This window comes from Barbatula barbatula (genome assembly GCF_947034865.1).
Source record: "Barbatula barbatula genome assembly, chromosome: 21".
Lineage (NCBI taxonomy): Eukaryota > Metazoa > Chordata > Actinopteri > Cypriniformes > Nemacheilidae > Barbatula > Barbatula barbatula.
The window spans coordinates 6,106,960-6,123,269 of record NC_136784.1 but is presented as its reverse complement, the minus strand read 5'-3'; the positions used below and the strand labels follow the sequence as shown (position 1 = coordinate 6,123,269).

Sequence of the window (16,310 nt, the reverse complement as noted above, 5' to 3'; positions counted from 1 at the left end):
GTGGGTGGCCCTTACCAGAACATACTTTAAAATTATGAAAACATGAAACCGTTATCAATAACAATCGTGATCATATCTCATGTTGCAAATTTCCTTCTTTGTCCACACGACTTTAGTTACATATTACAAGTTATTAATATCACAAGTTAACATTAGTTAGATATTAAGTTACTGTTTTAAAGGTGTGGAGGAAAAACAGTTATTGGACATTTCAAGCAAGTATTAGGCAACGACTCAGGAACGGACATCCACTAAAGTGAACAATACATATTTTGGTACGGTTTATTATAAGAAATGTGCATTTATGAATTTGGTATGCATGTGTGTAACAGCTATTTGTAATACTATAGCCCTATGTGGACAATTAAGCTCAAACTTTCGCTGTAAAACTTTCTCTAAAGTGAAGTAACATAATGTATTTACTTTTAGTCGACTTAAACGTCTAGACATTCTTAATCTTTTAAGAAGTATCACCTTAGCTTAATCTCCATGTAAAGAAATCACAGTGACAAGTTAAGAGAAAGCTGTACACGACCTCTCCGAAGACCGCTATCCAATTGGTTGGTTGTCACAAAATACATGAGCCGTGATTGGATGACTTGTTCTGTCAATCATAGGAACCGCCCCCGAGTTCCTGACTCGCACGCTGTCAAAGCAGCGCCGAGGTCAAGCGGAAATGAGCATGGCCGCCTTGTTAAGAGGCTATCAGAATCTCTACAAAAGGTGCAATAAACATGTGGACATCACGATGGGTACGTTAAAAGTTATTTATTTATCCTTTACCAAAGATATCAAAGCGTCCCTATTGCCATTGCAAAAAGTAGATTGGAAATATTGTTTTATCATCTAACTGATGTGTTTGACAAGTATTCAACGGCCGCAAGTATTGTTCTGAAGTGCTGACAGTTTGCTAACATTAGATTAGCATTACCTAAAGTGTAAAAAAGACATTATGCACAGCAGCAGTGTAATATTATTGTTAAGGCATCTGCAACTGTATGCTGGCTGTGCAGTACAGCTGTTTTCTGTTTATGGGCTCATGGATTGTTACAAATGTATCCAATTCAGATTATTGAACAAGATCTTGACTCAACATTTCTCGTGTAAATACAGATATTTGTTTACATTTCTTTCAAACATATGGTTGCTTATGTGTGTGTTGTAGTATCCTGTAGATCAATGGCTTCTAAGACCCCAGTGGGTTTCATTGGACTAGGTAACATGGGTACACCCATGGTGAGAAACTTACTGAAGCACGGATACCCTGTCTTTGCAACGGATGTCTTCCCTGAATCCTGTAAGGAACTTAATGATTCGGGAGCACAGGTATGTGTTAATACCCGTGTTTCTAAAACTTCATCACGCATATAATCTTTGGAAAGAATTAACTTTGCTCTTCCTCACAGATCCTAGATTGCCCCGCTGGCGTGGCTGAAAAAGCCGACCGCATTATCACCATGCTGCCATCCAGCCCCAACGTCGTAGAGGTTTACACAGGACCCAATGGGATACTTAAGTATGTGAGGACATAAATACCCTGAATAAAATTGAATAGTTATAAATTAACAGAATCGAATATGGTGCTGTAATTTTGATTAATATAAATACATTTGAATAAGTGTAAAATACAGGCTTGGGTAGGCTTGTGTATATTTGAGTGATGCAACAGGTTTGTACTTCGTTTCATGACTGAGCTGCTTACAGTTAATATTCTCCTTGTCTTTCTGTTTTTCAGAAAAGTTAAAAAAGGCACGCTACTTATTGACTCCAGCACCATAGACCCTTCAGTGTCCAAGGAGATGGCCGTTGCTGCTGAGAAGATGGGTGCAGTATACATGGATGCTCCAGTGTCAGGAGGTATGAACAATCCATTGATACCACACAGATAACATCACACTTTTCTTTGTTCAATGATTAAACTGTATCCTCTCTATCTTCAGTTTTTATTATGGTACGTTTAAATCCAAAAATAGGATGCCCTACCTTCCTCTCAATGTATGTAAACAACAAGCTTAGAAAAAGTTCTAACAATATCCCTTAATAGTTTTATTGTAATGTTATGTCTAAATCATAATTAAGTATTCCTTTAACAAGATGTGTACCTAAATCGTTTCTGGAAATTGAGTCAAAGAAACCCACGACTGCAGAAACACAAACAGCCATGCCGTTATATTACGCAGAGTCTCTGTGAAGGCTCTGTGACAGGGCCTTTAATGGCCTGAGCCGTAATGGAGGACAGCGCTGTCAGTAGCTTTCACTTTGATGGAGCCGTAATGTTGGCTTTCCCAGTGCCAGTGCCTTTCATGTAGATAAAGGGCCATAAAGTGCTGAGAAACGGCACATGCTTAAGCTGCACAACTCTTACCCACTCCTTAGGCATTTAAGGTTTGCTGGATGTATGTTTACTGAGTGGTGTCTGTAGCACAGACAAGGTTTTAAAGGGCCTGTGTGTGGACTAGGCTATAAAAAAAGTGAATGTGTGTCCTTCCCCTTGGACTAGACTGTGATCTAAACCTTTTTTGTAATTTTCTCAGATTGTGGTTTTCTATTATTTGGGATCGGTGCATATTGATTCGATGTGAGACTACTCGCAATGTAGAATATATGTTTTTCTATGGAACACAAAAGAAGGAATGTTGTTGGTGCTGTCAAGCTCTAAAAATAAAAAAATACCATAAATTGACTCATGTCAAAGTTGCCATGCTACAATTTAATATGTATATGGGTAGTTGATATGTGTCCTATGGTGTGACAGCAAAACACTAACAATAAAGATAAATCTCTCTTATACTATTTTATATTAAAATAATTATAAAATAATATATTATTAGTTGTTTGTTTTCTGCATTTTTGCTGTGTCACACTATGTCCTTTGTCATAGGACGCATGTGGTATATTTGTCAACTATTCATATGCATAAAGGGTATTGAAAACTTGGGCTGAGGGGAAGCATTTTCCTGAGAAACAAATCTGTCTGTTCATCTCACTATTTGATCAAAGGGGTTCAGAGGCCTTAAACTATAGTCCCAAAGACTATTTATAGGTAACTTCTGAGTTCATTGTAGTTAACAGACAGGCTTGAACATTATCCAAACATCTAATTTTGTGTTCCACTGAAAGAAAACCATACTCGTCTGAAGTAGCGCAAGGATGAGTAAGTGATGACAAAATTAGCATTTTTATGTGAACTGTTCCTTCAGGTCAGGACATATACTAGTACAAAAAAGACAATTGTAAAGAATTCTAATAGGCTACAGCAGAATGACACTTCAGCTGTCCAGAAGGTGGCACTCCAGCCATCATGACGCCATGGTGTGAGATGGTCCATTCTCAGCAATCTCCCACCATCTATCCTCTATGTTCTCTGTTTTGGGAGGCAGAATTTGCATGCGTGTGTGATCATGTTGTATTTTTTACCGTTGATTTTCTTTTGATATAATTTTATACTCTTGGTTTTGTGTCTCTCTCTCGTGCGTCACTAAGGTTTGGCACATCAGACCGTGTTTCTCAAATAATACACTCGTAAAGTGACGAACGAACACACTCTGTCTCTCTCTCGCTCTCTCTCTCTCGCTTTCTTTGTCGTCTTTCGCATAGATTTGTAATAAACTCAAAGGCACAAACCTCACTGTCTGCCATCGCAGAATTGGACCCACAACAAACCTGGCTTACGTCACATGCTCTGAAACGTGGGCTGTGCGACCGTTGCTTCGTCTACACAAGTGCTCGGCTAGTTAACAGTAATTACCCACATTCTTTGGTTCTTGCTGAGATTGCGGCCGCACTGTCGCTCATTTTCACTAAGAACGTACGGTGGGAAAACTTCGACTTCGGAGAGCGTTTGTGTCGCAGCTCTGTGTGTGGTGGGATTGAGCCTAAAGGTGGTTTTGCTTGTGTTTTATGTCGTGTCCGGCCTCTGCTCTCACGGTGTAGAAACCTCAAGTCAAGTGCAGTACTTGCATGCGTAACTCATAATGTGTATTTGCGTAACACATTTGATGTATTCGGCATCAACCTCCCCTTTTGTTGCATCGGGTTGTCTGTATTTCTTAATCTTTATCTCAACTCAGATTTGGGCCTGTCTTGAATGTTATGAGCTTCTCATCTTGTCTGCTATCATCTATTGGCTCTGATGTAGCAGACTGAATGTATGAGCTGTCTCGATGGGACACCCGTCATCCTGCCTTCACCCATCAGCCCCTTATGTAGATCAGCGCAAATGAAGGAGACTGTGACAATCTTTTAGTTTTTAGAAGAACTGCATTTCAAAAAGGTTGAAATGAAATGTTACTCTAAATGGAATGTAGCGTTTGATATCACTCATGTGACCAAATGGTCTTAAAGGGATAGTTCACCCCAAAAATCAAAATTAATTCTTCCGCAGAACAAAAAAGAAGATATTTTGAAGAGTGTAACCAAACAACATTGCTCTCATTGACTTATAAAAACCACTGAGACATTCCTCAAAACATCTTTGTGTTCCAAAGAAAGTGTCACATGTGAAGGAAAGTAAATAAATGCAGAATTGTTTATTTTTGGGTGGACTGTCCCTTTAAGAAGAAGCTACCAAGCCTATTTTTGTAAAGCTTCTTTTTAAAACATCAAAATCCTTTTGAGTATCTTTCATTGACTTGCCAGCATTGGAAAAAAGTTTCTTTAATCATACAGATTGTCAAACCTAACCTGCTTCATCAGATTCTGTCTTTGCTTTTATTGGCTTGTTGTGTGCGAGTTTTCATGTTTCATAGCTACAGTTTTAATGGACTCTTTTACACTGTCAACATTACTTTATTCACTCCTAATTGTAAATTCACTCTCCTGAATGGACAGCAGATGCTGTAAACGATAGGTAATCTGGTTTTCGGATTGCTCATTAATGGAGAGGTGGATCTCCAGATATATCCTAATGTAGATCAGCTTTTGCCTGCACTGTTTTCGGGTGCCGCGAGTGCTCTCATTAATATATCTGCCCTCTGTTGGCCAGAGCAGAAGGGGGAGGAAGAAATGGCTTGATAGATAGGTAAGTGACAGAATAATTAGCATAACAAGATCCTTGCTGGGAAGGCCAGGGGAGACGGGTCTGGGTTTGCGTGTGTGCGTGCAGGGGCGGTCGGTGTCTGTCCTGAGCTCCAGATGGAAACAGACCCATAGCAGCTGTCTAACCAGGCCCCTTACAGCAGTGGATGTGTGTTGTGTGAGCATGTTTGTTTCTTTTGGTCTAAATCTGACATTAGGTGAGGAGAATTTTAGACATTTACTGTCTGTTTGGTCTGCAGCATGACATGGATATGATTGGTGAGCAAAGAAGTGAATGAAAAGCTGTCCATCATTTTCCGGTGTCATCTGGTATCCACTTTTGCCCCCTATTGAGAAGCTGTCACTCAAAACACCAGTCTGATGGCAGACATTTGTGTGTCAGTGTGTGTTTTTTTTATAAATATGCATACGTTAAGCAGCTTTTAAGCGCTCTATTTATTGAAATTTTTAGAAGTGATGATGGTACTGTTATGTTTGGCGGTGTTGAGGTCTAATAATCTGCATTCTTGTGAGCCAATATAGAGATGATCCTGGATCCTGGGCCCTGGGAGAACATTGATTCCAGATTATTCCTCACTTGTTCACACTCAGAGGGACACTACTATCGTGCACCGAAAATGAGGGTGATTAAAGTCCTGCTTACCTGAATGATGAAGATAATGAGATAATCCAACAGCACAAAGCTCTCACTGTTCGTGTACAACTCCGTCATGTGACCGTGCGAAGGTTTGCGTTTGTGGTGGCTCGTTAAACCGTTTTGCCTTCGTGAACCTGACAGAACACCACATTAGCTGCTGGCGTACAAACCGTTGAATGTATTTAATCCGCATGGTTTTCTCATGAGCGCTTTTTTATATCTTTATATCTTTGTTTGGTGTTTTTAATTTGTTTGAGAAAATATCTCCTCTTGGTCGTAATTATAAGGTTTAGCCACATGAAGCTAGTAAATATTTTTTTTTGTTTTTGCTCTACTGTTAACCAACATCAGCGTTCCCACTGCATCAAAAGCCAAAGTTACAAAATTGTTCCTTGCTGCATGAGAAAAACGACAAAATCGCCTTATCAGAATTCAGCTTTAGGCGTCAAGAGGACTGTGTGCATTAATTTGTCCGCTTATCCGTTATGGACAAATATAGCTTTGATCGTAAAATGAATCATTGACATTCTCTGACACAGCGTCTTAAAAACAGCATTTTATCGAGGTTTGCCTAATGTTTTTACAGCAGTGTTTCTGGTATTGGAAACACAATAAGAAGGTTCTTAGAATGTCCTCTGGAGATCTCTTTAATGCCCTGCCAGCGCAGTCATTTACAGAGACAATCGCCTTTGAATCCCTATTGTCTCTTTCCGATCAATGCGGGTCTTTTTACAGTCAAAAAGAAAAAGTTATTGATCAGCTCAGTAGGCTAACGAATAGATTGCAAAAGGACAAGCGTTTGTGTGTGTGTGTGTCTGGTGGGGCGGGCTGGAAAAAGCAGTCACTTCATTGTGTATAGTCTTTATTACCGTCAGCAGTTATAGAGGCTTGTAGAAAGAAGACAGAAGGTTTCTTGGGGTTTTTATTTACACACAATAAAAGCTCAGAGAACTACAAGCTCGATGAGGTGGTTTAAGCTCAGATGAACATCTTGTTCAACTGTGGGTGTGCTTGGGTGTTTATGTATGCTGAAGTTTGTATTTTAAGATAAAAAAAATGTTTAAGCCTTAAGGAATTCTATTTTATGGACACAAAACCTTTGCAGGTCAATGGGGACCAGTGGGTTTCTTTTACCAACATTTTTCTAAATATCTTGCGTGTTCTGCAGAAAAAGAAAGTCAGATTGAAATGACAAGAGGACATTTTGAAGGTGAATTATTCCTTTAAGTTACTTATCTAAAAATTTTCGATATTGCAAAGACTGACACTATAAACAACTGCTAGCATATTTCACATTAATACGTTTTCATTCAACATTCAGTGCTTCATACACATGCATGTACATTTTAAAAATAAAATCTATTTTATTTTACTTATATATTTTATAAATAAATATGACATTTATTTTACTTTGAAATGGATTTTTTACTTAAATATAAAGTAAAAAGATATATATGTAGGCCTACATGTATATATTTGGATATCTGAGTATGTATTTGTATATATACATATATACTTTTTTTTAATAATTTTTATATAAATAATAAAATGGCTATTTTATTTTATCTGTGTATTTTATTTTAACTCTGTAAATTAGTTTTTTTAGGGCTGTCAGTTTAACATGTTAATTTAAAATGATTAATAATTTTTTTAAATCAGTTATTAAAAACATGATTAGATTCATTAATCATCAAACATCATGTAATTTGATTAAAACGTGCTTGACAGGCTTTTACATATCTGACTTGCATTAAACAAGACACACAATCACACACGTTTACTCTCTGAGTGTGTATGTAGCGTAAGGGAAATGACAGACACCCTGAGCTAATGAGAGAATTATTGATGACAGATAACCATGGCAGAAATCAATACAGAGCAGAGAGAAAGTCATAAAGTCTATCTTTTCCTTTCTTAGTTGCTCTCCATTTTACTCTCTTACATCAGCTCTTTTCTCGCGGCCTTTAATAATTAACTTCACCATTATTAGCTTTTCAGTATAAGCAGCCTATTCATTAGTGTTGACAAACAGACTGCACACCTGAATACCGTATACTTTTAATTTTTTGTATTCTATCACATTCAGTTGTGTGACGCAAAATCCTATGCATGTTTATATGCAGGTATTCATATGCATGTTTGGGGATTTTAGCACAGCAGATGAGGTTTCAGTGTTAAAAAGAAATTTCAGGCCAATTTTACTGCTTTAATTGCATTATAATCGGGCAACTCCCTGGACACACATATCCGTGTCAGCAGCCTGAAAGGGACCCCTCCCTTGTAGAACATGGCACGCTTTAACGTGATTGGCCACGCTTGGTCCTTTTTGAGGCGTGGCGCTTAATTGAACATGATAAAGTGTAAAGTTAATTACCCCTTAGAGCTGTCACTCAAACCCCAGGGGGCGTGTTCACTTAGGGGGCGGAGTGTCGCTTCAGGCACAGCTGTCGTACGCAAGCGTATGTGTTTGTGTGGAGGAGGACAATGGGTTCTTGTCCTCAGAGAGCTGTGAAGGATGATTTGGACAATCGGCTTTTAAAGGCAAACACTCAAATGCTGTCCCGCTGGTCCCAGACAGCTTATTAATACCCTCCTCTTCCTTAAAACACACACACACACACACAGTTGACTAAAGCTTGACCTGCTTAACTTAAATTAGTAGTGTTGTGTTTTGGGGACTTTGATTCTCGTAGAGATACCAAACCGATTGCATAGAGGACATAAGCATGACATAATATTAGGGGGATGTAGACTTGTTATTTCGTTGTTTTAGAAGAATTTTAAATTATATCAAATATATGATGACCAGCATCCGCTATACTGGTTTTTGAAAAAACATTTCAGGCACTGTAGACTGTTTCATCGGACGCACGCGCCTGGCCCCGAAGTTAACTTCCGATCTGTTTGTTGATCGATCTGGCTAGTGGCTAATAACTATTTTTATTTTATTTTATTAATATTGTTGATTTATAAATTATATTTTAATAAGAATGGGTTGTGTAACCTTTAAATTACCGGCTCTTCACTGGTCCCCGAAAACAATACTGGCTAGACACACTTTTTGCTAATGTAATTTGTAATGTAATTTACTGATTTCTTTTGCTTATCAGAAATAATCTACAGGAACGTTATTCTTTGCGCATGTGCAGTAGCATATGTTTGTGTTGCTTTGAAACTGTCTATAACCCACATTTCCATAGTTCTCTGGATATGATAAAGCAGAAACATAAGTTTTGTAAGTGCAACTGTAATTGCAAAGTACTGCTAATATTATTACCAAGAATATTGTAAGTTTTCAGTACAATGGTGTATATCAAAGAACATGGTATTACCATCTGATACCAATATCATGACATATGACAGTCAAAAACACAAAATAAAACAAAAAGTGTAAACATCTTAATATCAATGATTGCCAGTTGTCATTACAAACTGAGGACATTTTTATCGTTACTTTCTCTGCCCAGGTGTTGGTGCTGCCAGTCTGGCTAAACTCACCTTCATGGTGGGTGGAGTGGAGGTGGAGTTTAACGCTGCCAAGGAGCTGCTCACATGTATGGGAGCAAATGTAGTGTACTGTGGCCAAGTGGGTAGTGGACAGGTATTGTAAATACATGTTATCTTACCTGTAACCTGTTACATACACTTGATGGGTTCTTTTAAAACTAGCGTTAGGCCATGAACCCAACGGTTGGGATGTAATTCATTTAACATGGTGGTTTGTTTCAACCCAAAACAAACCCATTGGTGGGTCAAATATAAACCATGTCCTGGGTTCATTTTAAAGGGATGAATAAAATAAAACATTCTGACATGAATTGCTCTAGTTGTAACAAACCTGTACGAATTTCTTTGTTTGGTTGGACACAGAGAAATATATTTGGACGAATGCTTGTAACCAAACAGTACTTGAATAACATGACTGCCATAGAAGGAAAAATGACAATTGTAGTCAAAAGTGTCCCAGAGTGGTTTGTGTTTCCTTACTTCAAAATATCTTTCTCTGTGTTCATCAGAACAAAAAAATGTTTACAGATTTGAAACGACGTAAAGGTGATTAAATGAAGACTGAAACTATCCCTTTAAACCAACTGTTGGGGTTGGCCCTTTTTAACCCAACACTGGGTTGAAAATGGAGTGTAATGTAGTAACCAAATGCAAAAAAGCTCACACAATCACACATTTTATCTCAGTTGTTATCCACTAGGATAAATAGGGTGTGCTAAAGGACCATTATGTTGTATTAATAAGTTTAAAAAATAGAATAATGTTGATTAAAGAACAAAGGTTAGAAATGCATTAGTGACTGAACTGTTGTCTTTCATTCTTTCAGGCAGTAAAAATCTGTAACAACATGATGTTGGCAATTGGCATGATTGGTACGGCAGAGACCATGAACCTTGGGATTAGGTGAATAAAATAATTTGTTGCCCATGATTAGTCTCAGTAAAGTGCGTTTGATGTTTGCATAAATCTAAAATTGTATAATATTAGAAAGATTAGAAAATAAAAGATTATGGATTTTCTTTTTTATAGTTTAGAAGAGAGAAAAAAGGATGAATGGGGAATGACTTTTTAGCCATGTTCAAACTAGTGTCGTCTGCCCTAACTACCAGGCCACAGCTGACCCCGATTTCTTTAAGGAATAGGTTTTAAGACTACATTTATGTAAAAAGATTCACAAATCTTCTATGCATATGACATCTATACTCATATTTCTTCTGCAGTTGTGGAATCGTAGCGTGTATAGTAAAATCATCCCTCTTCTCAGAGATATCAGGCCCGAATGCACTCATATACTCTTACACAGACTCATTTAGATGCCTTCGGTTCTAGGCTGTCATTAATCTCCCATACTGCACTGCAGCCAATCCTTTCGTTCTGCATACAGCGTGTACAGAAAATGTGAGTTTGGCCTATTTGAGAATATTAAGTTTTTCCATCAAAATGAAGGATAATTAATCTCTCCCTATGGAGAATTATTGATATGTTTTTCACCTCTCACATAAAATCTTTTGCTTGTTTTCGTCACGCTTCTTTCTAATTTGTTGATCTCATAAGCAATGCAGGGTATCTCCGGCCATGCGTGATGTTTCGCCTGGAAAGGTGTCCCCAAAAGACAGTTATATCCTTTCTCTCCTGCTGCTCTCTCTACCCTGCTCTCTCCATCTATCATCACTTATGCATGCATATGCTGCTGTCTACACTTTAAAGCAGCTAGAATGAGTGCTATTTTTTTAATGATGCCCACGTTTTCACATACACGCAGAATAGAGATTGAAAGGGCTTTGAAATTCCCAGTTCATCCACCAACACAGCCTGCATACAGATGTTTAAAAAGATAATTGACATTTTCTAATAAACTAGTTTGTTGCCTCTTAAGGCCATTAATAAAATTGTGGGCTGTGTATTTGCTTATAAGACTACGCGTTAACTGCTTTATTCCGTGTGCACCAGGGTTTTATGAAGATAAAATGAGAAGCATCGTTCATAAACATAAACAAGTCGTTCGGACGGGGGATCAAACATCAGACGCCTGTAGTTTATTTCCTCTCCATTTCTATTTAGTTTAATGTAATTAACTCGTCCTGTTTAACTAGACTTACATCTGTTTGCCTTACACCCGCTGCCATGGCATTAACCTGCGTACACTTTACACTCTATTTAATCCGCCAGATTTCCTTTGAAAGTGTTACGTTTCATTCAAGTCAATTTAACGTGCAAATGGTTTGGATAATGTCAACAGGAGCCGAACGTGCGCTATACAAAGTTGATGTTTAGCATTTTAACAGTCAGGGCACCTCCCCTTCTCTTTCTCTCGCTCTCTCACACACACACACAATAATTTCTTGTGCTGAGAGAGTGATTTGTGTTGTACTAGAAAAGACGGGCTGCTGTTGAGGCGGTAACCTTTTCAGTCACTGACCCAGAACGTGTGTGTGTGTGAGTGTTTGTGGAGGAGGGGAAGGGGACGATGTTGAACATATGTCACCGGTCATCCCCAAGAGACAGAGAGACACAGACATAAAGAGGGAAAGTAAGAGAGAGAGAGACAGAACAGTAGATTGATACGGGGTCAGTCAGTGGGCTGTTTACAGACATTAAAACCCCCAAAAACAACTGTCAAGTGACAGCTTGCTCGCACACACGCATCATTGAGATTATTATTTCCAAAACAGTCTGTTAAAACAGAAAGAGATATTTTACACACAGCTGTGTGTTCTCCTCTCTTAATTATTGGATAGACTTATAAAAGTCTTTTTGCGTGTGTGCACATGAAGGCGCGGCCCGCTGAATGGGAGACAGGTGGAGTTACTGTATAACTGCCCTTAAATACTCATCATAGTTTAATAGACTAAAAAATAGCTAAAAAGCTCACTTTACTGTCTCACCACCGCTGCCCCTCCACACGCGTGTGTTGAGTCGCTCTTGATGTGGTCATATTTATGTTCTTGTTAAACCAGGAGACTGCAGCTCCTTGCCCAATATCACATAATTTTAACATTTCCCTTTTCTCTATACGTCGTCATTTTTTTTTTGCCAATTCAAAATGGCTTTTTTCCGTCAACTGTCTTTGTAAACAGTCTGCTGTCTGTCCACTTTTGTAGTTGATTAGTGATGCCTTATAAGACAAGCATCACTTCTCATATTGCTTATATAGGTTACTGCATACACATCATTGAGGTTGAAATCTTTTAAAGTTGGAGGAAATATAATTAATATTGGATAAAAATAGGATGTAATATTACAAAAAAAACATAATTTGTATTACTGCTTTTTTCCTTTTTCTCTAGTGTTTGGTCATTTTAGATATTCTACATTGATGCACATTTTTATAGACAAGGCTTAAGGCTAGTCCCAGACTAAAATTCATGTTTGAGCGGTCTTATCTAATAATAACTTAAGTTGACATATCTTAAATATATCAGTGCCATTGTTTTGTCCTAAGATGCACACCAGTAATGTTTTTCTAATGCATTTTTATAAAAGCAACTTCTATCCTCATTTAAATGAGACATAGTCCAAGTTTAAGCTTAGCCTTGTCTGTTAAACAGGCCCTTAAAGTGTGCACTCAACCATGAGTACAATTTGTTTCTTTGAGTCAAAGATTTACATTATCTTGGTAAGTGTTCTGCAGATATCGTGATTGTTATAGTGAGTTTTGGGGTCCACAATAATCGTGTATTTGTGTTTGTCCATATTTTACCCAAACATGGGTTGAAACAACCTGGTATTTTTAGAATGTAGTCTTTTTATGTTTATATCTATATTAATATATACATTTTTAAATATGATTTTTTTCTATTGTTTTCAAGGCAGTATTAGTGAATATTGTGCAGTGCGTTTTTGTTTATCTGTGCTGCTTGTTAAGAAAGATGTCTTTTTACTTCATCTTGATTTTTTAAATCTTTTTAAATGGTGGAAAATAGACATTAATGGAGACATGGGGTATTTTTCATACTATTGTTATGTAGGTACACCGTAAACTGTGAATGAGTTAGAGGCGCGAGGGCCATTTCAGTCAGATCTGCTTTAAATTCAGCTCTGAAATCACCCGTTACTCTTACAGGGGCGAATTGGTGGGGGCGAGTTAATAAGACAGCTGCTTGTGTCAGAGTTTTATTACCCCTGCATTTGTGTGTGTGGGACAACAAGCGAGAGAGTGGAAAATGATGAACTGCAGCTCTTGTTAAATATCAATACTGTATTATCCTAGCCCGCTTTCCACTAAAGGATGATCTGATCCTGGGCCTGAAGGTTAGCAGCTTATGTCACCTCTGCTCTTTGACCTCTCTCTAATTCTCGCTCAGACTGGGTTTAGATCCGAAGCTGCTAGCAAAGATTCTCAACATGAGCTCGGGACGATGTTGGTCTAGTGACACGTACAACCCCACCCCGGGTGTCATGGAGGGAGTACCGTCCGCAAACAGCTACCAGGGAGGCTTTGGCACTACGCTTATGGCTAAAGTAAGCCGATTTTTCTTTGCTCATTGACTCGTCAAAATATACATTAAGAATAATCTAAAAAGAAAATGCTGTCTGTGCACAGGACCTTGGTTTGGCTCAAAACACTGCTACCAATACCCGGACCCCAATTCCTCTTGGCTCTTTGGCACATCAGATATACCGCATCATGTGTGCTCGTGGCTACGCAAACAAAGACTTTTCATCCGTCTTCCAGTTTTTACGTGAAGAGGGGGTACAGTAGAGTGAAGCTGGCCCATACTCAATGTGCTAAACAAATTATATGAATAGCCGGGGCAGTGTTAATATGCATGCCTGTCTGAAACGGATGTTATGTTGAAACTAATGTATGTTTAGCATTGGAAATCTAGCACTTTCCTTTTAGGCTGTAGCAAGGGAGTCAAAAATTTACTGAAATGTACAAACTCTTGATTTATGGAGATTCTTGTCTCTTCTGATAATGTGCAAGAAGTTCTGCACGGGTTTGCATAACCATTCTGCTCAAATGTATACTCGCATTCTTCAAATGTTTAAACGTTGATGAGAAACTCATTCATTGGAATGAGAAAAATCCTATGTAGCTCCCATTTCTGAGTGGAGATTGTTTTGTGGTCCTTACTTATACAAAGTTTACGCTGCTAAGAATACTTCAGGTTATGCAAGACATACCTCATACACATCAGTTTTACTTAAACTGAATCCTAACTGTGAGTTCCCTCCAGTTTCCGGAGTTTGCACGTTTCACATGAAAACTGACCTTGGTTATACACGAAACAGTTTATATTTATGTATTTATATATTACACAATGTTCTATATTTTTCTCTGTTAGATTTTCTACTGGACAAACATGGTGTTAAACCACCCTGCAGTACCTATATATTTGTGATGGTGCTGTATAGAAAACTGACAATCAGTGTTTAATGTCATGAAGAAAGCGACAATGCCAAGACTTATGTTGTGCCCTTTATGCAAAATTGTTGACTGTATTTCCTCAATAAAGAGAAAAATATTTTTACTGAGTTATGATCTGATTCTAGGCCTAAAGGTCATAAGCAGGACTTTTGTCCTGTGACCTCTTTGGTTTTGTATTAAGCTCAAACACATTGATTAAGCTCAAACACATTGATTAAGGACCTGATCGGGTCAGGATTTTGAAAAGCTTCACAGTCTTTACAAGTGCAACGTACTTTACAAGTACTTATGCAATTTTTTACTTTATTCTTTGATTTAAATCAAATCAAAAGCATATGATCATATGTTTTTTTTTTAGATTTAATAATATCAACATATTTCAGGGAGGGATGGATTAGGGGAAAAATGTTCCAAATATCCTCATAAAAAAACATTACGTCCTCACTAAAACATCCCTTTAAAGGCTCTTAAGTGTGTTTGCTTACTCAGATTAAAGGATAGGTAATGGTAGGCCAAGAGTGGGCCACACAATGTCTTCAAAGGTCCGTATAATGAAAAATGTACAGGTGTACATGAAATTGGTCTGAAACGTTAACTAACGAAGTAAACATCGTAAAGTTATAATCAATATTTCAAAGCTTACTATCAAAGTAATATCAGTTTACCTGTATGTGGATGTCTACTCCCTGCTCTCTATCTGCCTGCGTGCATGGTCCTTCAGGCGCTGCATGGTCTGCTGGATTTTCAAAAAAATTTTGCCCAGACACTAAACCCTACACACAAATTATGATGATGCCCTTATTTCCATCATCACATTCAAAACGCATCAACCATGGGCTTTTCTTTAATGGTGTTTTTGTTATTCTGGCAGTGTGTTTGTGTCTGTAGACAGCCTCAGACAGGCAAGCCCAGTCTGAACTAGCGCAGAGGTTGTTAAAAGTGCTGTTATCCTGAACTTTTAATTGTGGGTCTTAATTTTATGGCCAGCGCTCGTGATGTGCAGTTATGTGGCTGTAGTGTCAGACAGTCCTACACACTATAAGTGCACTAATTGTTTCACTGAGACTGTTGGTTGTTAACTGGGAAAGTAAAGACTGTATCTGTGGAGCGGGTGTTTAAATAAAAATGTAGGGATTGGCATGGAGTTTTGTATCTTGACTGGTCAAGTATTACTAATACTGAAGGTCATAGGTTCAAATTCCAGTGATAATTTTCTATATTATGTATCAGGTAGGTAGGTAGTATTTATTGTCTCCCTAAGCAGATATTAATTTAGAGTGAAGGGGCTGCTGCAACATCCACACGTGTCACATTCAACATTACTAAAACAATATAATCATTAAATGACATAAAAAAAATCAATTTCCTGTAATACCAACTATTACAGATGTGTAACATCATACTGTAATTGCTTATTAATTCATGTGACAGACAAAAGGAAAAATTAGAGTTTATATCATTTGTGCCTGCATAATGGAACCCTATATCTCCGACTCAAACTCAGAATATAATATATGTGAAGAGTCCAATAAAATCTTTTTTGCATGCTGAATCATACAAAGATCAGAAATATTGTAAGGAGCTTAGTGTCTGCACCCCCATAATCTTTGCTGCCGCTCTAAGTAATTTATTCAAGCTCTTGTTTTACTCCAGAACCAAACAACGATTCTGTATCTTAACACACTCTATCGTAGCTTTAAAAAAATGTACATCACATTACTACTCACTCCAAACAATCGTAAGAATAATCTTTCTTAA

The 16,310-nt window shown here is 37.9% G+C and overlaps 1 protein-coding gene across 1 annotated transcript; it reads left to right on the top strand.

Moving 5' to 3' along the window:
• The first annotated feature begins 21 nt into the window (after positions 1–21).
• Positions 22–14,735, top strand: hibadha (3-hydroxyisobutyrate dehydrogenase a). The gene is made up of 9 exons (XM_079484037.1): positions 22–275; positions 618–752; positions 1,166–1,326; positions 1,407–1,516; positions 1,736–1,857; positions 9,142–9,275; positions 10,008–10,084; positions 13,486–13,642; positions 13,725–14,735. Exons 2-9 carry the CDS (start codon positions 677–679, stop codon positions 13,881–13,883), a joined length of 996 nt encoding a protein of 331 aa, XP_079340163.1. The 5' UTR covers positions 22–275; positions 618–676; the 3' UTR covers positions 13,884–14,735.
• Positions 14,736–16,310: the final 1,575 nt, after the last annotated feature.